The sequence below is a fragment of the Calliphora vicina genome, chromosome 3 (assembly GCF_958450345.1).
Source record: "Calliphora vicina chromosome 3, idCalVici1.1, whole genome shotgun sequence".
NCBI lineage: Eukaryota > Metazoa > Arthropoda > Insecta > Diptera > Calliphoridae > Calliphora > Calliphora vicina.
Genome location: NC_088782.1, coordinates 70,779,680 through 70,805,803, shown reverse-complemented (window position 1 = coordinate 70,805,803; position 26,124 = coordinate 70,779,680). Strand labels below are relative to the sequence as shown.

Genomic DNA, 26,124 nt, shown 5'->3' with positions numbered 1-26,124 from the left:
CTTTCTATTTTTAAAAATAACAACTTTATTAAAGAAAGAAAATCATATGTATTTGTAACCACACACTTTTATTATACCCTACACCACCATAGTGGGGATGGTATAATACGTTTGTGCAGATGTTTGTAACGCCCAAAAATATTAGTCTAACACCCACCTTAAAGTATACCGATCGACTTAGAATCACTTTCTGAGTCGATTAAACCTTGTGCGCAGAGTACAGGTCGCAATTTTGAAGATATTTTGATCAAATTTGGTACGTATTATTTTTTCGGCCCAAAGACCAAGCCTATTGAAACTGGCTTGGTCCATTATTTCACCTAGGCCCCATACAAATGTCCTTCAGAATTAGACTTTATCGGTCATAAATGTTTAATTTACATACAGTGGTGGTCAAAACATATGCAACCAGCAACAGAATTTTACAAAAGTGGTTTAAACTAGTTTAAGATGTAAACAAAAATATTCATTTGCTTATAATATTTTTTAATTAATGCTTTAAAAATAAGAATATGAAATTTAATTCAGAATTTTTTGCATTGAAAAGAAAAAAAAAGAAAAAACTACGTATGGGTTGATATTTCATTGGCCAAAACATATGCAACTAATTGCTTTTAAAACATTTCTGTCTATAAAACTTAATATTTCGTGGCAAATCCTATATTTTCAATGACGGCCTTACATCGGCAAGGCAGTGAAGCTATCAAATTGGTAATAAAATTTGCAGGAATAGCGTTCAAAGCATCTACCAATCCTTGAAACATAATATCTGAATTAGTGCAATTTTCGGGGTCGATTCTTTGATTAACGATTTCCCAAATGTTCTCAATGGGATTTAAATCTAGTAATTGTGGTGGCCATTCCATTACCGAAACTCTTTCTTGTGCTAACCACGATTTAACAACATGTGAAGAATGCTTGGGGTCGTTATCGTGCTGAATAACTCATCGAAGAGGCATATTATCCACAGCATTACTATTTCCAAGATGTCTCTATAGATAAATCCATCCATTATTTCATTAATTTAGAGCGATGGGACAACTCCAGCAACAGAAAAACTGCCCCCATACCATTACGTTGCATCCTCCATGTTTCAGTGTCTTTTTACAGTATCGTGCTTGAAGCCGCGTGTTAAGTGGTCGTCTTACGTAACACATGAAATCACTTCCGATGATATTAAATTCGGATTCGTCGCTAAATAGGACAGTCGTCCATTTGTTTTCTGGCCAATTTAAATACTCCATAGCAAACTTCAAACGTTTCTTTTGATTACGTTTTGATATAAGCGGTTTTTGCGCGTAGGGAAAACGTCGGTGAAGCATGCAGGATGCAACGTAATGGTATGGGGGTTGTTTTTCTGCTGCTGGAGTTGTCCCATCGCTCTAAATTAATGAAATAATGGATGGATTTATCTATAGAGACATCTTGGAAATAGTAATGCTTCCAAATTCTGAGGATAATATGCCTCTTCGATGAGTTATTCAGCACGATAACGACCCCAAGCACTCTTCACATGTTGTTAAATCGTGGTTAGCACAAGAAAGAGTTTCGGTAATGGAATGGCCACCACAATTACTAGATTTAAATCCCATTGAGAATATTTGGGAAATCGTTAATCAAAGAATCGACCCCGAAAATTGCACTAATTCAGATATTATGTTTCAAGGATTGGTAGATGCTTGGAACGCTATTCCTGCAAATTTTATTACCAATTTGATAGCTTCACTGCCTTGCCAATGTAAGGCCGTCATTGAAAATATAGGATTTGCCACGAAATATTAAGTTTTATAGACAGAAATGTTTTAAAAGCAATTAGTTGCATATGTTTTGAACAATGAAATATCAACCCATACGTAGTTTTTTAATTTTTTTTCTTTTCAATGCAAACAATTCTGAATTAAATTTCATATTCTTATTTTTAAAGCATTAATTAAAAAATATTATAAGCAAATGAATATTTTTGTTTACATCTTAAACTAGTTTAAACCACTTTTGTAAAATTCTGTTTCTGGTTGCATATGTTTTGACCACCACTGTATATATGTATCTCCACAAATTTCACAAATAAGTTTTATACACATAAAATTCAACGACCTAATTTATTTATTTATTAATCCATATTGTAATTTCATGGTGATCGGTCCATAATTGGTCATAGGTCCCATATAAGGCCCAATTCCGAAAATCACTCAAAATTATAAATTATTAAAATTTTAAAAGAAAATTGTTGTTTTATTAAGTTTTTTGTCTCTCCCGTAAAATTTAAAAAAGTGATGATAGCCCCTTTTGCATTTTAGGTGACGATATGTATGCAATAAAGTAAATAATAAAAAAAATACGTACATTCATGTTTAAAAAATGATAAGAATTTATACATAAACACAATTTTTTGTTATTGTTATTTTCATTAAATATTTACTTTTGTTTAAAGCAGCGAAAAAAAAAACATAAAAATTACTTTCCTTAAACAGAATCAAAGAAATACCGGGAAATTATTAAATGATTTCCTAAAATATTGTATGTATGAGTACGTCTCAGTAATGTAAACAATATATTTTATAGGTTATTCTATTGTTATGATTAAATTTAAAATTATATTAACGTGCCACTTAAAATTGAATCATCAGCCAACAGTTATTTATCAAATAAACGTATGTACATATGTATGTGCTAAATGCTTATTCATAGATTTTCAATAATTTATTGCAAACTAATAAATAAATAAATGAATAAATATTTATAATCAGTTTAAGTTTCAATTATCACAATTAGTGGGCGTCAATAGCAAATTTTGTTTAAAAATAACATACTTATATTTCTCAACACCACGATCATCAACTATATGAAAATATTTATTGCAATTAACATAAATTATATGAAAATTCTTATTTTTCTTTTCAACTTTGAGGATTTTTTTTTTGATTTTTTCTGGAATTTATTTACTTTCAACAAGAAGAGAATGTCAAGAGAAGAGAGAGTTAATAATATCAGAAATATTTATGATTTGATTTTAAAAGGTGATTCGATGGTGATTTAACATATTAAATTAACAAAGATTTTTAAAAAATATGCAATTTTTATGCACTAGGAATATAAAGAAATTTGAATCTTGAACAAGTTTTCAGCTGTTTTGGAGATACATATGTATTTAAAATATCTTGTTATTAAATCTAACCTTCCTAAATTTAAATTTAACATTTAGTATGCTAAAATTATATAAATATGTTTGTTCTCATCAATTCCAAACTTCATTTAATATGTCGAAATTGAGTTTTTAATCGGTTTCATTACTTTTAAATCTTTAAAACTAAGGAAATATGTTTTTATTTTTAAATATACTTATGTATTGTACCTATTGTGGTTTTAGTATATTTTTAATTAAGAATTTTATTATTAAATCGTCAACAACAACTGTGTAGTTGAAAGCAGAGTGTTGTTTTGTTTTCCAGTTTCAATAGTTTATATGAAATAAGTAGTTGCAATTGAAACAAAACTAAAGGTCTTTGAAATACTTAAAACAATTAAATAATAACGTATTATACAGTGACTCAGTTTACTTTCAAATAAAGGCAATTTTAAAAAAGTAAATGAAAATGACATTTACTCATTGAGATCTCTTATTTATTGCGCGCGAATTAAATGTTGCATACATTTACTGTAATAAGACTTAAACCAATAGTTTTATTTATAGTCATGATTTTGTTATTATTTATTAACTTTTTCCGATTTATTTAATATTATTATTTTGATAACCAATAACTACAGTGCCAAACTTAAGTATTGGCACAGGATGCTCATTGTACTTTAAGATCGATTTAAAGGCCATATTGTTGACATTTTTAATAAAAAAATATATTTATCAGATAGATTGATGAATTTCCTACAAAATACCACCAACTTTATTTCAACAATTTTGCAATATTATTTACTAATAATAAAAAGACGAAAAATTCCCCAATTCCGTCGAACAAAACTATTGGCACACTTAACCAGATTCTTCAAATTTTATCAATCTATCCACTTTTGTTCATAGAAAATGCCATTTTATCTTCTTTTATTTAACAGTTTTCGTTTCTAAAACTGTTAATGTCAATTTGTAAAAAATTTGCACAATAATTATTAATTTTGCTGAAAATAGCTAACAAAAAAATGGAAACAACAGAATCTGAATCATTTTTCACTTGCACAATCAAGGAAAATCGTATGCTGAGATTGTAGAGATTATGGAAAGGAGCCGTTTTACAATTCGGATTATCGCGCAACGTTTTAAGGGAGCATCAACAATTGAAAGTGCTAAACATACAGGTCGTCCTAGATACTAAAGTGAGCGTAAATGCAGCCATATAATCAAAAAGGTCATGTTATGTCCAAAAATATCTTTAACAGAGGTTGCTGCAGAGATTAAAGAAGAGTTTGGGAAAGAAGTTCACGCAGCAATAGCCAGAAGAATGCTCCAGAAGACAAACTATAGTTGTCGTATTGCTAGACGTAAACCATTTATTTCATCTGTGAGCCAAAAGAAGCGTTTAGAATATGCCGTTTAGGAATTTACGTAAGCCACATGATTTTTAGCACCTAGTGCTACTCTCTGATGAAAGCAAAATTAATAATTTTCGCACTGATGGCCGTCAAACGGTATGGAGAAAACCCAATAAAGAGCTGGAAAAACAAAATATTGCTTCAACAGTAAAACATGGTGCTGGAGAGGTAATTGTGTGGGGTTGTATGTCCGCTGCAGGGGTTGGAGAGCTGGTGTTCATTGACGAAATAATGGACAAAGTGAAATATATGGATACACCTCAGAAAAAGTGCAGAAAAGTTAATTTTACCATTTTCTTTCACTTTTCAAAATGACAATGACCCCAAAAATTCGGCCTATACTGTACGTATGTGCCTTTCATACAATATTTCGCATGCCCTACCACACCCTCCACAATCTCCGGATCTCAACCCAATAGAGCATCTGGGGGAAGAGCTAGATAAGCGAGTGAAAAAGGAATTAGTTGAAGAATGGCAAAGTATTGGGTCAGATATCACAAACAAGTTGGTGGATTCATGCCTAAGCTACTCGAGGCAGTTATAAAGCAAAAATCACTTGCAACTATATACTAAATTTTGCAATGTTGCTTCCTAAATCAAATGTTTTTTTTAGCTTTTAATGAAGTGTGCCAATAATTTTGTTCATTGAAATGAAGTATTTTTTATGTTGTTTTGTTATTAATAAATAGTGGTATTAAATTGTTGAAATGAAGTAGGTAATATTTTATAGGAAATTCAACAGTCTATCTGGTAAATATATTTTTTTATTAAAAATCTCTACAATACTGCCTCTAAATAGACCTTAAAGTACAATGAGCATCCTGTGCCAATACTTAAGTTCGGCACTGTATTTATAGCCTGCAGTTTTCACCGATTACACCAATATTTTTAACACATGAAGCCCAACAATATATATTTATATAAGAGTACAGACATGGAAAAACTTATTTTAAATTTGCAAGGATATTTCAAGGGGTAATTTAAAGGACATTTTGTTTTGCTAATTAGAAAAAATGCTTCATAATGAATTTAAAAATTGAAAGTTCACTCTCTCTACTTTATTATTTGTTAAAAATGTTGATATTAACTGAAAGATGATATTTTCCCATAACTTATTCTATATTTAAAAGATATTATGGATTACTAAATTTCTTAATTTGGTCCTTACTGATTAAACTTTTTTCTAGAGATGTCAAGATAAGCCTCTTCCATTTGACTTCCATATCACCATACTAGGATCAAATGTAAATTACAATAAAAATAAGAAATTCAGTGTGAAGATTCAAAAGTTGTGCGGTGCCTTAAGAACTGCAATAGTCTGCGTTCAAATAACATTGGAACATCATCTTCAGGAGTAAACAAAGATTATATCAGTTAAGGAACACAACGTCACGTTGACGCAACAGTTCCTTCTGGGATGTCACCGGAGGACTCATCCAAACTTCAACATCACACAGTTGCGGTCTTCCCCGATACATGTCAGGCAGGACCTAAGAAAATACGAGGAGAGCATACAGAGGTATGTGCAGGATCCATTTGATAGCAGCTCGTATATGACAGCTTTGAACGACATTCATAGAGACGCCATCAATTCCGTGGTTACAGGATACCGTAGGAAAACAAGAGTCGTTCTGGCACAACTGATATCAGGATGGAGCAACAGGCTTAATGCCTTCTGGTCCAACATGTGGTCAGGGTCCTCATGATACCCCCACATATTTAGCTGTCTAGACAACCCTACTTCACTACGTCCAGTGGATTTATGGACCCACCCATTCCCTTGGGTTTCACAAGGGAATCAGTTTTGGATGAATCCAAAAGAACTACTCAAAATGTGGTTGTCCCCGGAACGTAACCTACATACGAGAAGAACATACAGCGGATTTATTTTAATAGACTTATATCACACGCTGAGAAGATTATACTAAAAACAAGAGCCGCTTCGGCGACTTTTAGTACAGTTCCCGTTGATACAGCAACGGTACGTTTCCACCAACATTTTGTGTACATTATGGAACTACCGGAGTCCCCACTCTATTAAAGATTTCGAAACACTTTCCTTTGTAGTGGCAAGGTAGAGAATATCTCTAGAAAATTGTCGATGGCTTTTTTTATACCAATGCCAGGATTTCAATCGATGGAATATCATTTCAGGAAATGACAAATCCAAAAATAACTTTAAAATTTATTTGCTTTGAAAAAAAAAATAATAAACCTGAATGTGTGCATCATTTATTTCGCGCATAATCCATAACTTCCCAGTTTATTTTGGATAACATCTTATGGAAAATTTTCCTTATAGTTTCAAAAGAAGAAAATTCCAAACAACATTGAATTATTAATTGTTTTCTTTTGTTTTTTGCATTTACTTAATGGTTATATAAAAACAGCAGGTAGTAGTTTATTTTCTCTATTTAATTTTTTGTTTGTAACATCTTCCGAAAATTTTCTTTTTCTTTACATTCATTAATTACTTTGTAAGTAGATTTTAAATAGCAGAAAATAATAACAAAACATTTTTATTTACACTTGAATGAATTTCATATATTTTCGGAAATAAGTTTTTTCCCACATTTTTGGTTTATCTGCTTGACTCTTTTTTTAAATGATCCCTAGTTTTTACGTGATCTCTTTGTATGCGAGAAACCAACCCTCATATTGTGCAACATCAAAGAATGTTTTTGTTGTGGATATTGTGGTGCCCATATTGCTCATTACAACATTTGGTGAAATACAATCTTATGAAATGTCTTTATGACTCTTAAAGAATTTTGTTTGCTGTCATCGTCTTGAATATTTTTATGCTTAATTATTAAGAATGTGAAAAGTTTACAAAGTGTTAAAAAGTTCAATATATTGAAACGGAAGTGGGAATGTATTTTGTATTATCTATAAAATTAATATATAATAAATAAATTTACATTTGATCTAACAACAAATGTAAATTTATTTATTATCGCTTAGACTATTCAGAAATATATAAATATTTCTTTAGGTACTTCAGATGATGCAGAAAGATGAATCCAAAGCATTTTAAAGTTACACAATTTATTCGAATTTAGGAAGGCATTAGTTAGAATGAATCTTGTAATGTAAATTTTAGCAATACAAAATGGTTGTGAAAATGATAATTACTTTCGACTAATTTCAAATTTTTATGCTGTGATATTTTAAGTTCACTAATTTGTTAAGATACAATCATATGATCATTATGATGTTTTTGTTTTATTTGTATAAAACTTATTTTTTTTTTATTTTTCTTGAAAAACTGTTTTTTTATTTCCAAACTTCAGAGCTGATACGGCATGGGTCCACATTATTCGATTTGACTCGAATGTACAAACGACCTTCTTAATTGAACCAAATGTTAAATATTTTAAGTTACATAGCCAAGGTAATATTTATTATTACAAATATTCTTATATAAATCGATATCAGTATATTTTTATAGCACATTTGACGTTTATTTATTATATATTTATTTTGACATCAGTTTTAATTTGTTCAAATTTCTTCAACTGATAAGAGTAAAATTTCAAATGACTACAACTAAACTATACCTACTAACACAAATTAGAAAATAAAAACTTTTTCAATAATATTATACATACATATATTTTTAACTAGTTTCTTTTTTTTTAAAAAAAAAAAAACCTACCATTATTATTAAATTCCAAAAATAACAGAATTTTTACAAAACACACCTCGCTCGCCCAGTGCCCAATAGCTTGATGTCTAACAGAAATGTGTACCGTTAATATTAGAACAATAGATAAATAAAATCGTTATCAGTTGATTTGGAATTAATAGAAGTAGTAGTAGAAGAAGACGTTGCATATTTATTGAGAGACAAAAGAAAACTAAATAAAACAAAACAAAACACCGACTTTATAACTTGTATATTTAAATAGAAAATTTAATAATAAATTAATAAAATTCAACAAATCAAAACAATATTTCTCTCTTTAATAACTAATATAATCTGTAGTTTGTTGATTTGTTGTTTTTTTTTTTATTAAATAATTTGTTATTTCAGCTGAGCAAGAAGAGCATCATTTCATCCAATTCATTCAATATTATGTATTGCGTATATATAATGAATGTCAAATGACATCGAACTTCACACTACGATTACGTATATTTTCTTTAATATTTATTATGTTTGTATATAAATAAATATGTTATTTAAATATATGTAAGAGAGCGCTAATCTACGGATTTCTTAAACAGTTTTATGGTTGTACCCTAGAAGAGATAACACGTGATGCATTTAAATTATTTATAATCACCCCTATCGCGAATCAATATTTCACATGAAATATGTTCCCTTTTCCTTTTTTGGTTCATCAACTTTGTTCACGTAAAAAATTCCACATTTTTAGATGGAATTTTGTAAACAATAAACAGCTGTTACGAACAAAATCAACTATTGTGAATGAAAAGTTCATGGGGAATTTCACGATAGCAATTTTCCCTTCGAGGGAAATTAATATTTCATGGGAACAAAATTTCACATGTTATTGCCGATAGGGTAGTAGTAGTAGATTGAGTAGTTTCCCTACCCTACTTTTGCATCTCATTTTAATTCGGAGGGATAAAGATTTCTGTGTCAATTTTACGTTAACGATTTTGCACAAATAAGTCCGTGACTTTTTGAACTTCCCGCCACTTAACTGAAAGGGCAACAGTGCTCATGCCAACTGGAATCTTTCAGTTGATTCCTGTCGAAATTTGAACGAGCTGTGTAATTTAGTTTGTGTTTGGCATCCCACAGTGGGGCAGATTCAAATTTTTTTCGGAAATAAATCTGGCATTTCTAAACAGCTGGTCCAATCGGGATGAAATTTGACGAGGGCGTAGACAAGGAGTATTCGAGTTTAAATTATTAATTTAAACTCGAATTTTTTTGTTTCCCATCTGATTTCAAAAATGTTTATATTTTTGGAAAGCGCTCGACTAGGTGTGCTATATTTTTGACGGAGTTTTAAAATGCCATATTTGAATAAATGTGGATCAAATTGTTCCTAATATTAGTAATCCTATTAAAATTTTTATACAAATTTTAGTTTTAGAAACTCAATAAATATGTAATAAAATCTTTATTTATTAACAAAACTCAATAAAATTTTCAACGTTTTTTAAATTTGTCATTCTAAATACAAAGTGTAAAAATTATTTTTTTAATTTTGCCCATAGGATCCACTTTTCCTTCGGGGCTGGGAAAATACTTTGATAAAAAAAAACAAGTAAGAGAGCTATATTCGGCTGTGCCGAATATAGCTCTTCATCAAATTATACATCAAAATACGAATTTTAAATATTTTTAGGTAAACAAAATTTCTTTTTTTTTTTACAAAGTTGTTTTTTTCCTTTTTTGGAAAAAAAATATCGAATTGTTTTTTTAAATTTTTTTTTTTTCGTTTTCTACTAGTGTAGTACGTTTTTTTAGAACCCATTTACTTAGTAAAATTTTTTTTTTAAATTTAAAATTTTATTTTTGTTTTTTAAATTTTTTTTAATATTTAGCGAAAAAAAAAATTTTGGTGAAAAAAAAAATCGGGTTAAAAAATATTTTTCCGATTTTGACCCATTGTAGATCCAATTTACTATGGTTTTATATACGTCATTGCAAAGGTCTTTAAAATATCTCTCATTAGATATCCATATTGTCTATATTAATTACTTAGTAATCCAGATATAGGACAAAAATAGGTTGTGGACCGATTTTGCTGATTTTAAATAGCAAACTTCTCGAAAGCATGTCTGACAAAATTATTGGAGATTTGGATCCCGAAGATATCTGGGGTCTTCAGAAAATTGATTTCAACAGACAGACAAACAGATAGGCGGACATGGCTTAATCAACTCCGCTATCTATAAGGATCCAGAATAAATATAGGGTCGGAAATGAAAAATGTAGAAATTACGAATGGAATGACAAACTTATATATACCGTTCACACGAAGGTGAAGGGTATAAGAAATAGGTCAACTTCCGAAGAGCGAGTGAAGACATATTCGAAAAATAGGACATGTTTTTTATTTAAATAAAAAAAAGATCTATTTTTTGAATTTTTAAATTGAAAATCGTTTATTTTTGGATCCATAATTGATATTGCTCTGAAATATTTTGTATGTTATTGGTAATTTATTTGTCTAACTAATTAACCAATTGGTCCAAGATTACGACCTATATTTTTAAAAAAGCGGACCAAGGTATGGCAAAATTTTGAAAAATAAAATTACTTTTCATCCAAAAACCTGTATTTTATTACAAAAGTTACGAAAGTTTACACCATGGTGTAAACTTCCGTGTGTGTGCTATAAATGCATTTATAGCACACTCCCCTTGCGCTTAAAACAAGAAGATTTCATTGATAGAGATTGAATAAATCAATTCTTAGATTTAAACAAAGTAGATCAACATTTTTATTGAAGCAACCGCAATTAAAGTTTAAGAACCGCCTCTTGCATACTACGTATAAATTTGTACACTGAAATAAATACATATTTTTTATGAATATATATTAAGAGACGTGAACGATGTTTTGATAATGATGGTGATGATTGTGAATATAATGATTCTTATTGTTATCTGTTCACATTATTTACTAATTTAAAATGTGTCTTTAATAAATTGTTAATCGTTTCATTTCTATTTCACTAATATTAATAAACAAATGTTTCAGTTTTATTTTTTTCTTATAAATACGATCATACAAAACATCTTTAAATATTCATATTATTTTCTTTGGCAAATTTTATGATGGAAGGAAGGCTTTTGATTCATTGTTTTTGTTCGTTTAATATTGTGATAATTTCGAGGTCAATTTATTTATTTATTTACGAATATTTTTATTTTACATATGAAGAGTTAAACAAGAAATGATTAATTGAATTTTATTATACTTTTTATAATTAACACGTTTTTTGTTTGTTTTCTTAAGCAATTTCAGATATGTTGTTTTGTTATAAAAATATGACGAAAAAACTGTGGAAAGTTAAAGTAATGTATTATGATGATATTTATTTAATATATTAAAAATTATTTCCTAATCAAAACACTCCTTTACAATTTGTTATTGAATAAATTAACTTAAAAATTCTTCAGTTTGGGCTCTTGAATGTAGCAGCCATTTTTCAATCCCTTATGAATAAGCTTGTATCATCCTCGATACCTGGTGAAATTTTTGGCATATTTGGATTGTATTGTAATCCCAAGTAAATCTATCGAATAAGGTGGTCTATCTTAATATAATTGCAGTTTTGTTTTTACCTCCAGTTAAGCTTAGTTTTATCTACTGTTTTTTAAAATTTTCTCAAATCAAGTTCCCAAATCTTTCAACGAAAACTCTGAGATGGAGACTACAATGTTTTGTTACAATATAATTTTAGTTAGTTTATAAATTTTTGCCGCAGTTAATTTACTTGTTTGTTCATACATATTTGGAAAAATAGACTTCACTTCACTTTTCTTTTCATTTCTTTGTAGTTTTAAAGTGGCTCGTATGATGACTTTCACTTGTTAGTTTATATACTGGTAGTACATCGTATCTACTATGTACTGCTAAGTACAAATAATTTCAGTTTCATTTTCAACTGTGTCTTTTACTCGCACTTATTACTATTACAAGTGTGAGTATCATTATTATGTCTAGGGCAGCCATATTTATAGTCGCTTTATTTTGTAGTTTGCTTTTATTATTTTACTTTTATATAAAAACTGGATATGGTCTTAACTGTTTAAATTTATAACCAAATTGAATGGGTGCACACTTAATTGTTCATTATTGTCAAAAACCACATGTTAAACCTTTAGAGTCCTATTGAATGCTGGTTTGCAGACAGTGCCGATTTTTGTAACGTGCTAAAATATTGTCCAAACACCCACCTTAAAGTACCAGAGTCACTTTCTGAGACGATTAAGCGATGTCCGTCCGTCCACGTAAACCTTGTAATCAAACTACAGGTCGCAATTTTAAAGATAATTCAACAAAATTTGGCACTCACTTTATATTGAATTTGCTTACAAACGGTTCATTATTTCTCCTAGCCATATCTGAAAATTTATTATTATTATATACATATCCATACCAAATTCAGCATAAATAAGTTTAAGATCGGTCCACAATTCTTGAAAATGTCATTAAAATACATAAATCTCTGAAATATGTTAGTATCCAAATAGAATTCAACACAAATATGTTTCATATCGTCATATAAAATCAAAAAAGCCGTAAGTTACATTTGCAAAAACTTCTTAAAATGAAAAATAAATAAAAAATTTTCAAAATTTGTTTCAGGTTAAGGTTGTTTTAAATTATAAGATTAATATTTAAAGAAAAATTTCCAACTTTTCTATTATTTATAGGGATATGAAACTTACGCCTTTGAAGATTAGTTTTTTCTGAAACCAAAAAGGCTCATTGCAGTGACGCAATGAGCTATTTTCACAATATTTAGACTGACATCTTAACCCAATTTTTCGAGGATTTTTTCAGACACAATTCATTAATGGACGCCTGTATACATTTTGCCAGTCATTCGGTAATTGTCATTTAAATTTTTTTTATTATCATTTTTATTTAAATTAGCTTCACTTTATAATTAAATTACTGTAATCGCGATTTTTGCTCTATTAACTTTAATAAACAGCTTCCCCCAAGAATGATATTTTATTAGAAAGACAACAGTTTTTAAAACAAAAATAAAAAAGTTGTTAATTTTTTGGTTTATGATTCTTTTGTGTTTGCACTTAGTGATTTTAGAATTTTTTTAATAAAGTCGTCGTTTTTAGTTGTAGGAGTGTAAAATTTAGCAGGAACATGTATTTTGATTATGATACAATCAATCAAAAAGTCGATTTTGAATTTTTTTGTAACTTACGTCTTTTTTGATTTCATATGACAATATACATATATGCAAATCTTTCCACCAAATTTTGTGACGGTCGGTGGTCCATAATTAGTCATAGCTCCCATATAAGGTCCACTTCCGAAAATCACTTTATCGAGCATAAATATCTTAAAAATGTTGGTATTCAAGTAAGATTCAATAGAAATAAGCTTCATATCAAAAGAAAACCATAGTCGGCAACCGGCATGCCCGACTATACTTCCGAACTTGTTCTTCATGGTTTTTAAATATAATTTGGTTTGCATATACTTAACAATAACCCACAGATCCTCAAGTTTATGTTATGATTTTCTATATATGAAAAAAATCCTTTTTTGAACGAATATTTTTGTAGACTAAAAATAAGTTAAATTTTTTCAAAATTCCAAAAAAAAGATTTACAAGCAAAGTCGGAATTGTCGATCTACATAAGTTTCGTTATACTTTGTTGGAAATACCTTTCATGTGTTATTCTTTGATAGAACCAAGTATTCTAAATATACAGGGTGGTCTAATTAAAAGTATATTTTTAAAAATTAAGCAAAATTATCTTAATTTCTATACTCCGACCGAATATTAATTTTCGGATTAGGCCAAATAGCGGCCTAATACCAGTAAACCGTTAATTTTATAATGGAAAAACATAGATTATATAATTTTAAAGGAGTAACAAGTTTTGAATCTAATTAAAATTTTATTGTAAAATGTCTAAGCCTTCTGTAAAAACTATTCCTTTAAAAAAGATTTTCAGTTCAATATGCAAAAACATAATTAATTAATATATGCGAACTGTCAGTTTATCGTCACAATAAAAAATAACCTGAGATTGGGAAAATGGTGGGGGTAAGCCTTCTAATTAATGGAGATCTCAAATTAAAATATTTTTTATTTTTGAAAGTTTCGCATTTTTCATTAATCTTTTCCGTCGGAATCTATTAATATTTCCATTAATCACATTATCTCAGCACCTAGGCGGTCAATTGATATCGCCAATCAAACAATTGATTTTTAGCACGCAAAATCGATTTGTTTGATGACTGTGTAACATGGTGCACCATCATGATGATACCAAAGATTATCCAAGTTCATATCTTTGATTACAGCCCACAAAAAGTCCATAATCATGACCGAAATTTCGTTTCCGGCAGTTGCAGACTTTCGACCGGTTCGACGACTGCACAAACTTGTGTACAAACGCACAGTTTGGGTAACATAGCACTCACTTTGGAAATAATTTTGCAATATTTCTTTCCCAACGTTGTTCAAGCGTAAAGCGACAAATTGTAGTCCACGGAGGTATGATACTGACTAATAGTCAATATATCTATTAAATAGAGGTCGTCGTGAATTTTACTTATATCTCAGCAATTTATGGCCCAATTTTACTAATTTATCAAATGGCAACAGCGTAGTAATTCGATTTTCGATGTTTATTAACTCAGCAAAGATAAATGACACCCGATCGCTTCTACTTTGATGATCCTGGTCCATTATTTCGCGAATTCAATTAAAGACATTTGATATTGTATATTTATTAAATTACATACATCAGTGATGCAATATTATAAAGCTACGTTCTCAATCAATCTTAAGGTCCTTTGTATTACAATTTATATGCGGGCGTTTAAAAATGGTGTAATTTTGGGATTTTTTTCGAAATATTTCCCATATAACCGCATTTATCTCGTTATTACGTTACATTCTTCAGTGATATCTTATTGTAAATCTACATTCTCAAGCAATCCAAATGTTCCTAGATCTTTTATCGCCTTTGGAATCTTGTAATAAGATTCTGTAAATACAGTACACTTGGGTCCAAGCATAGGTCACGTTGTGATACCTCGTGTCAATTGCACCATTTGTCCTATATTTCTTGGCTACCGTCATTCGTGAAAAAAATGACAAAATATGCAAAAAAAAAAAATATCTAAAAGCATTTTTGTCTTGAAAGGTTCTTTGAAAATTTTGAAAAACGTTAATGGCACATTTTATAAAGCGAAACTTTTTGAAACAGAGGAAATTTGTTTGAAACCTGACCTTTTCCATACAAATCTGTTAAAGCTTTTGTTGTTTTGTTTTATAAAAAGACGCCCTAAATTGTAACGTTTATAAATATTTGTGTTTTTCTCAACATATAAGAAGTGACCTCAATATTGTCCTTGCTTTCATATTATATTGTTTACAATATTACGGCAATGAACTTTTTTTTATGATGTTATTAAATTATTGAATAATAATACACATTTTTGTTAATTGCAATATTTACTGTTGCACCCTGTATGCATTTGGCAGTTTATCTGTAAAACTATTATAAAATATTTAATATTGTGAGTTGAGTTGAGTTTGAGTATCTTATAACAATACATAGTTATTATGTACTTTGTACAAAATTAACTACCATCATTTTCATGCACACTTTATTATACCTATTCATAAGTATTTACATACTTTTGATAGTAAAAGTAATTTAAATTAAGTTTGTACATTCATATTTAACATTTCTATATCATACGTGTTTATTTTATGGTATTTCTTTTATGGAAATCTTAAAATTAATATTCAAAACCAAGCAAATTTATGTTTAAAGCGAAAAAGAAAAAAAAAGTACGACGAATATCATCAAACCGAATAATTACGTGTGTTTTATTTTTTGCGATTTTTTTTATTATTTGCTCACGATATAAATAATTTCAACAAAGAATGTAGAAATTGAAAGAAAACACAGTTTAATAAATTTGATTAGTTAAGCAAAAAATAATAATTAAATGCAAGAAACAAAAAAAAGTAATTAAAATTTATTGATATAAATAATTGTTAAATTAGCAATAACAGTCTGTCATACATACTTGTGACATTCAGCATGCATTTAAAATTAAAATAACATGTTGCTTTTAATTTCAACAAGCCCCTTCTATTCAATTTTTTTTGTTTCGTTGTGTTTTAAGAATGACTCGTCTTCACTCACGATCATGATCTCTCCACCCAATAGAATAGAAAAAATACAACACAAACCAAGTAATTCATTCATTGAAACCGTTTTTTTTTTTGTAATTTTTATTATTTGAACTCGTTACTCTATTTCTTAATGAATTAAATTTTTGTTATTATTTTCAACTTGTACTATAACAATCATGTTTGCTTATTTTTTTTTTTTTACAATCGCGCAAAATTGTTTATTTACCAAAAGCAATTAAATTTTCATTCATAAATTTTACTTTTTTTTTGTATCTACTATAGTATTTATTTTTTATTTTTGTGTATTTTGTCTATTATACACCTTCCTCTATTTTGCGATTGAATGAGTGGCTCATTCTCCTCTCTTCTTAATGATCACTGTTTGTAGATGGTTTTTTATTTTGGATTTTATATCATGAGATCTATTTGTTTAACATTAGTCACTCTTCCTCACATATGTATACATACATATATGGATGGATATACACAATCTGAAATATTAATTGAATAATATTAAAACATTTTTTCAAAATCAGAAAGTCGAAAGTCTTATTTCTCCAATAAATTTGTTATTCTTTGTTTAAAGTTTTCTATCACAAATTAAGGATTTTTCGATTCAAATTAATTTTTTTTACAAATCAAACTAAATTCTTTTCAAGCATATTCAATTTTATTCGAAAGAAATTAAATTATTTTCAACACAAATTCAAGTCTATCCATCTAGCTGGCTGTCCATGTAAACTTGTGCGCTAAGTACAGGTAGCAATATCCAGTATATTTCGATAAAATTTTGGCACATGTGCAATCAAGGTTCAAGGACGAGGTCTATTGAAATTGGTGCAAATCGATCCATAATTTCACCTAGCCCCCACACAAATGTCCTCCCGAAATAGGACTTTTTTTTGCCATAACAGTCTGATTTATATACCTATAGCCACACAAATTTCTCCATGAATAAGTTGTTTATAAGAGAGCTATATTCGGCTGTGCCGAATCTTATATACAATTCACCAAAATATATTTCAAAATACAAATTTTAAATATTTTTAGGTAAACAAAAATTTTTTTTTCCAAAGTTGTTTTTTTTATTTTTTGTAAAAAAAAATTTCGTGAAAAAAAAATTGGGTTTACAAAATATTTTTTTCCGTTTTTGACCAATTGTAGGCCCAACTTACTATGGTCTTATATACGGCGTTGCAAAGGTCTTTGAAATATCTATCATTAGATATCCATATTGTCTATATTAATGACTTAGTAATCCAGATATACATAGGTAAAAAATCAAGGTTTCCTCATATCTCAGCTATTTATGGACCGATTTTGCTGATTTTAAATAGCGAACTTCTCGAAAGCATGTCAGACAGAATTATTGATGATTTTGATCCCAAAGATATCTGGGGTCTTCAGAAAATTGATTTCAACAGACAGGCGGACAGACAGACGGACATGGCATAATCGACTCCGCTGGAAATTACAAACGGAATGACAAACTTATGTATATACCCTTATCACGAAGATGAAGGGTATAAAAATCACATTCAGAATTTTTTTGGGATCAATCTATTATTGGCCATAGCCCCCATGTAAGGCACACTTCAGAAAATTACATAAACAAGCATAAAACTCTTAAAAATGTTGGTATCCAGAATATATAAAACACAAATACATAACTTCAATACATAAAGAAATCAAACGACCAAATTTCATGCCGATCGGTCTACAATTGGTCATAGCTCCCAATATACTCTACATATATAATCTTTGCGAATCACCTTAAAAACTGCCACAATTAACATAGATCGTTTAAAATGCGATGTAACCATAAATTTTTTCCAAAGCGCTTAGGAAATAAGAGAGAAAATAATATTCATTGACGCATCCGGTTTCAACAACCAACTTCTGAGAAACGAGGCGAGATCCAATGTGAATACCGCAGCACAAGTTATTGTTGCTAACGTATTTATGACATTTATCATAAAAAACCAATTGCCCATTGTAGGATTAAATCCAAAATTTTCTCATCCTTCCTTGAAGAATAATTCAATAAATTAGCTGAATCCAACATCACATGTACTTAGCTGATTCTTTACAATGCAAAGATACACAAAACACAAGCGGTGCATCTGAAGAACCGTTTCAATGAATATTTTAAGTAGGTAACAAAAACTTAGTCTGAATTTCATGGCCTAAAAAGAAAAGCTAATTTTTAAGTATTTTGCATCAAATTAAAAAAAAAAAACTTAACGTAAAATTAAAGAGAATAATTGATTTGAAATAAAAGATAATGAATATGTTTTGCAAAAAGTTGAATACAAAGTTTTTTTTTTGTCGATCTATCAGTATCTAGGTCCGGAATTCAGACCAACCGCATCACAGTTACCTGAGATATGTTGGTGTTCCGATATCCAGAAGAGTCCAACTACTCGCCATATCGTTCAGATATGCCTGGCATATTAGGAGTAGATTATATGTCGTTTAGACACCAATATGAGATTTCAGGCTAGGCAGTCTATCACAATAAATCCGTATATTCATCCCGTATCCTCGGTAAATCCTTAGTCAGCCTACATACCACTACACTGGTTATGTAGTCTTAAAGAAGAACGCGTATCAGAACCATCGTCAAGAACCATCCACCAACAAATTTCAATTGTCCAGATATTTTCCAGACACGCAGACATCTTCCGAATACGCAACAGCATTGTAGCCCATAGATTCGATAAAACAGCACCTCGATAAGTCCCGCGGTTTGCCATCCTGTGGATGGTAGTTACACCCATAGTGTCAGAAGTCTCTCTATAATCGCAAGTCCCTATAGAGCAGATATTTTTGCTCCTGCGGTAACACTGTATATTCTCCATGCTGTAGAGTCCGTTCAATTTGGCTCACAAGCGAGTGAAGTCTCAACAGATTTGTCCTTCATATAGGCATGTTGAAAGTTGGATAATTGGTCGGGTCTAATCGATAAAATCAGATTAACATCAATCAACCAATCCAGAGGTTTCAAAAGGAAAGAGGATAGACTAAAGGCGGGTTTTTAACTTGAAGATTGGGGATTAAATTAAGTTTAATCTTCTTCTTATTCATAAATTACTCGCTGTTTTGACAATGAAGAACCCGAAAACATCGAAGTGGATTAACGTTAGATTAGATTATTTTTAGATTAACTAATCTGATCATAAATCGGCATTTGATCTTCAAATGCACTTAATTCAATATATTTCGAACCAACTTCTACAGTAAAACTCTTCTCAATTCAAGCATTATTTTACATTTTTCGCTCGTTATAAATCAATTAAATTTTCCAAAGTGTATGTATAAAAAAAATATTGCATTTAATTACTTGTTTATATATTTTCGACATGGTATTTCCGTTTTTTATTTTTATTTTCTTTCTTTTGTTTAATTTAATAATGTCGTGTTACGAGATCTCCATTAAAACTATGAGGAGTTTATTTGTATGTGTTGTGTTTTGACAAATGTATATTAAAATTTATAGGAATTTCTCTTGTTAATTAATGTTTAAAGTAGATAGACCCTTTGTACTTGAGTTCTGAAATTGTTTTGTTTGATGAAAACTATTAATTAAAGGGCACAGTGAAATAAATTTAGATTTTAAAGCAGCTCGAAGAATATTATATTTAAACATTGTAATATATTCAGTTTAAATATTTATAAAAGGTCAAAAGTAGTTATAAATCCATATATGTATGTAAATATTAAATAACTTATGATATATATTGCAGACAGCAATTTCCTTTACTCACCGAAATAGTTTTAACTAATAATTTTTGTTTGCTTTTTTCTATTTCTTTATAGGCGCCGGCGAATCTGGCAAATCGACGATAGTTAAACAAATGAAAATTATTCATGAATCCGGTTATTCACAGGAAGAATGTGAAGAATATCGTCGCGTTGTCTACAGCAATACAATACAGTCACTGATGGCAATTATACGTGCAATGGGTCACTTGAAAATTGATTTTGCTGATCCCTCAAAAACGGAAATAGCCCGACAATTCTTTACATACGCTTCGGCGGCCGAAGAAGGCATTCTCCTACCCGAACTAGTATTATTAATGAAGAAACTATGGTCTGATGCCGGCGTCCAACAGTCATTTTCACGTTCACGGGAATATCAATTAAACGATTCAGCTGCCTATTATTTGAATTCATTGGATCGTATATCACAGCCGAATTATGTGCCAACACAACAGGATGTGTTACGCACGCGCGTTAAAACCACCGGCATTGTTGAGACACATTTCAAATGCAAGGGTTTATACTTCAAGTGAGTGACATATAAAAGTGCAACTATGTATTTACATACATAAATATTAAGGCACATACTATAATTAATTAATTTTTTGTTTATTGCATTTTTCCAGAATGTTTGATGTTGGCGGCCAACGATCAGAACGTAAAAAATGGATACATTGTTTCGAGTGCGTCACTGCGATTATCTTTTGTGTAGCATTATCGGGTAAGTGTGTCATACAATAACTCAGTTTGTTGTTTAAAGCTGATGATGTGATTTAATTGTTACAAGCATCAACACAACTCATTTTCCTAGAAAAACAAATAATATTTTTATGTCAATAATGTATTTTTTTTTTTGAAATTACTCTATTAAGATTTGGTGATTACAAATTATTATTAAAATTTAGGGCACTAATTAATAACAGTTTTAATTCCTATCATAAGTTATTTACTTTGTTGACTAATTCAGTCCAAATAAATTCTAAAAAATAAAATTTATAGATTCTTCTGCTATGCTATTTTATCTGCGTATTTTTCTTGATATGACTGTGAACATTTTCATAGGATTTATCAGTTGTTGTTGTAACAACATGAACAATAATAATGTGGAGGTTCGGCATGGAAATCAGGTTTAACCCTGAATCTACTGGGCATATGTTGGGGATGGCACGGTCTATTCGGAACCAGAATGCACTAAGCTTGTTGTTCCATACTGACCTTAGTTGTGCCAGTATGACTCTTGTTTTACGCGGAATAATATTCTCAGTGTCTGTATTAATACAGTATCCTGTAATCGCAGAATTAATGGTGTTCAAAGCTGTCAAGTACACGCAGATATCAAATGGATCATGTATCGGGTGTTTTTTTTTTTCAGAGTTACACAAGTTTAAATCATAATAAAACAAAGAAATATATTCTTAATATCAATGAAACGGGCTTTATTGGATAGACAATTTTATGACGCGTACAAAGCGCAATCTGGAATACTAATATTGAATTTTCATTCAAAATTTTATTTTCCGATGAAGCCCATTTTTGTTGAATGAGTACGTAAATAAGCAGAGTTGTCGCATTTGGAGTGAGGATAATCAACAAGCTTTTGTCGAAACACCATTACAACCACAGAAAATTACTGTTTGGTGCGCTTTATGGTCTGGCGGAGTCATTGGTCCATATGTCTTCAAAAACGATGATGATCAGGATATTACTGTCAATGGCGAATGGTATAGGGACATGATTAGAATTGTCTTCGTACCTCAATTAGGTGGCATTAATCTTGCTGACATGTGGTTCCCACAGAACGGTGCCACATGCCACACAGTGCGCGCTACAATTGATTTACTCGAAGAAACTTTTGATAAACGAATAATTTCACGTAATGGTCCAATTAATTATCCACTTAATATGTCCAATTAATATGTAGTCACTTGTCTACGTCGATAAGCCAGAGAACACCTAAAAAGCAACATTCGAAAAGTTATTGGCGAAATACGCCCGCAAATGCTGCGAAAAGTTTGTGAAAATTGGTGTCCCAGATTGGGCCTTGCACTCGCTTGCAGTGGCAGCCAAATTATATTTAAACATTAACGTCATAAAATTGTATATCCAATACAGCCCGTTTCATTGATATTATTTATTTTATTATGATTTAAACTTATGTAACTGTAAAAAAACACCCTACGGTGGCATCGCATAAAGAACTGTAGCGTAAGCATGGCGTTCTTTTCCCGTTTTACTGATATTGAAAATATATTTATTTATGTAACTGTAATAAAAACACCCTACGGTGACATCGCAGAAAGAACTGTTGCGTCAGCATGGCGTTCTGTTCCCTGGCGGGTAGAGCTTTTATTTTCTTATTTAACTCTTTGGAGATTGTCTCTAAACTCCACGGACGACTGCCAGTCACTTAATAATTCACTATTGAACATTTCGGACTAGAATATCATACAGTTTGCGGACAATATATATCCCAATAGCTGCCATGGATTTCGTTGAGGTAACCACTTAATTTACCACAAAGCTCATCAATGTTGTGGCCCGTCGCAATGATATTTCAATCGTCCGCATAGATGATCACCTCCATAGGTGCGGACAAAGTTCAGAGAGGTAGAAGTTAATGTCAAGTGAAAGGTATACGCAAACTTATCGCAAAACCTATCTCCTTCTTCGTGCAGTTAGAGAGAAATCAGAGTTCGACTTTAAAAACCAAAGAGGGGCGGTGTCTTAAAGCCCAAAGCGAAGAAGACACAATTTCCTATACTTTGATATATAATAAATAATGTATCGGGCTAATGCAACTGTAATTTTGTAAACTATTTTAAAAATATGAGGTTGACTATGTTAGAGAAGGTGATCCTTTTTATCTGTTTGCTCTTTATACTTTTAAAACCAAAACTTAATTCCTTATCAAAGCCACAATAGTTAATATATTGTATTTTCTCTTTATATTTTAGGCTACGATTTAGTTTTAGCTGAAGACGAAGAAATGAATCGTATGATTGAATCGTTAAAACTTTTCGACTCCATTTGTAATTCGAAATGGTTTGTAGAGACCTCAATAATATTGTTTTTGAACAAAAAGGATTTGTTTGAAGAAAAAATCAAAAGATCTCCCCTAACAATTTGTTTTCCAGAATACACTGGTAAGTTGTATAGACTTTTAAAACAAACATTTTTAATCTAGTTTTTTTAATAAATGTTATAAAATTTCCTCTCAGGTTCCAATTCATTTGAGGATGCTGCCTGCTATATACGCATGAAGTTCGAAAGTCTAAATAAGCGTAAGGATCAAAAAGAAATTTATACACATTTTACCTGTGCCACCGATACAAATAATGTACAATTTGTGTTTGATGCTGTCAGTGATGTCATAATTAAAAACAATCTTAAAGAATGTGGTTTGTTCTAGAGATTTGTCGAAACAAATTAGTAGTTTATTATATTATTTAGGAGTAGTATATTTTCTTTAAACAAACACCATTAACACACATCCATACACCACGCATCCACACACACAATTGAAATACCGCATATGCAGTCATCATTCCGTAGAATTTTTTAAAAATTAAATGTTGTTTTGTTTGTAACACAATACAATGCAATGCATTCGTCTGATATACCGAGGTTTCTCATATGAAATAAAAAAGAAAAACAACAAACATTTCCATTTATAAAAAATTTAAATTAAATTTTAAACAAATAAAAACACAAAATGTTTTTAAGCGATTCCATTTTAATTTAAAGAAACTTTAAATAAAATATTTTATATTTTACTAATATTTAAAAAAAAATAAAAATAAAGAAAAAGCTGTGAAAAATTATGCTGATAACAAACAGTTTAGATGATTAACTAAATACTGGACTCTCTTCTTTGTAATTTCAAACACAATTTGTTTCACTGCTGCAGTTTAGTTTAAATATCGGCTTATTTGTTTTAATTTGAAAATGGCTTAATAAATTATTATTATTTAAATAAATCATGTATTCTCTCTACTATTTTTTATACATTTATCTAACTAAAAACAATGTAATTTGCCCTCTAATCTATTTTGTTTTCAATTTTTATACTTTGGCTATACATACATACATATATTTTATAAATATTTATCGATATCTTAATGTAACTGATATATAATATGTATTCCTTTCGATTATTTTCAACTCAACTATGTACTACTAAATACTGTTACTACTACCATCTTCTTCTCCTCTTCTTTATGTGTATTTAGCAATAATATTTTTATTTTTAATCTATAGTGTTTAAACCATAAACAATTTATTAAATTTAACGAATTTCTTTTTAAGTTATAATTAATAATAATTAATAATATAAAATTTAAAATAAAAATATAATTTAACAATGAGCAATTTTCGAATAGTCGTCGATTCATTTTAAAAACAGCTTACAATTGAAAATAATTTAACGTTAGTTATAGTAAAAACGAATTTTCCATAATTTTATTTTTCTCTATACATTTGGCTGATTTACATATAATATTGGACATTTTTTTGATTTGGAAAAAATGCAGCTTGTTTATTAAAATTTTACATTATCCTGCAATTAAAATTTATACATTTTAAGCATTAAAATTACAAAAATAAAATATTCTGAAATGTGATGATTTGTTTTAAATTTTCAATAAAAAAAGAAACATTCAAATTAACACAACAAAGTGGTTTTTTTTCACATCGACTGACTTTTTGCACATAGAAAACTGATTTTTATTTAAACAAAGATCTGTCAAAATAGGTCTTTAATTTGTTACATGGTTCGTACGTTTTATAACAAAAGTTGTACAATTTTTTATATGAAAATTGTTATAAAAATAAGTTTTGTTATAATTTTATCATTGCCATAAACAGAGATTCAAATAAATTAAATAACTTTGAGTCTAATTCACTTACATCTGAATTCAGAATAAAAAATGTCAGCAAATTCATTACATAAAACTGATCACAAAAAAACATTAAGGTGATTTTTTTTGAAATGAACAGCCTCATTATTTAGCTTCATAATTCCAAATTTAATGATTTTTTTCATTAAAATTAAGAAATATACATATTTTGATAATTGAATTAAGTTAATCCTTTCGAACCTTATATACCCATAAATTATTTTTAATGATTGATGAAGATATGTATTTATATTGATTTTGTCATTACGTTTGTAACACTTAAAAATATTTGTCACAACAGACCCACATTAGTATATACATATATTCGGGTCCTCAAGATTCTAAGACGATCTAGCTATGTCCGTCCGCCTGTCTGTCTGCTAGCTGGCTGAAAATGTCCACAAATACTCTCTGTTGATATGGTTTATTTGGTTTACAAAATCAGCAATATCGGTCCAGATGGGGGGGTTGTGCACTAATTTTGCAGTTTGCACTAATACTTAGTGATAGTGCAAAATTATTGCAATCATTTTATTGATGTTTAGTGATGAGTTGAAAATTAGCAGCCTCACTAAGCATTAGTGATAGTGAGTTAAACAATTTTTCATCTAAAATTAAATTATTTGATTTAATAAAATGCAGTCTGCAGTTTATTGCATTTTTTTTTTGCACTAATATGAGTGCAACTACAAATTTTGACTAAATTTTATGTTCGAAATTATTTAACTTTTTTGTGCACTAATTTAAAAATTAACAAAAAAGATTTAAAATTTTTATTCGAATTTGGCTTTAATGATCACTAATTTTTGAAAATTCTGTGAGTGTATGTTTTTGCACTAAATCTGCGTGAAAAAATTATCACTATTTTTTTTAGTGCTAGTGAAAAATAATGGAAACTAAATTTTTTGCAATTTTATTTAGTGATAGTGCAAAGCTTATTTCAATCAACATTTAGTGCACTGCCCCCAACTATGGTCCATGATATGGTCCCATACAAATGTCCCCCCGGAATACTGTTTGAGCAGTCATATGTTGATTATGCGGCAATCATCAGGCAACATTTGTCCATAGTCCCCATA

At 29.6% G+C, this 26,124-nt stretch overlaps 1 protein-coding gene across 1 annotated transcript in view; it reads left to right on the top strand.

Moving 5' to 3' along the window:
- The window catches only part of Galphai (G protein alpha i subunit), a 29,983-nt gene extending 5,160 nt beyond the window's left edge, over positions 1-24,823 (top strand). Inside the window, exons 2-5 of the mRNA XM_065503884.1 lie at positions 20,208-20,679; positions 20,777-20,871; positions 23,105-23,293; positions 23,369-24,823. Coding sequence (XP_065359956.1) covers positions 20,208-20,679; positions 20,777-20,871; positions 23,105-23,293; positions 23,369-23,559 — 947 coding nt within the window. The 3' untranslated portion in view covers positions 23,560-24,823. The remainder of the gene's footprint in view (positions 1-20,207; positions 20,680-20,776; positions 20,872-23,104; positions 23,294-23,368) is intronic.
- Positions 24,824-26,124: the final 1,301 nt, after the last annotated feature.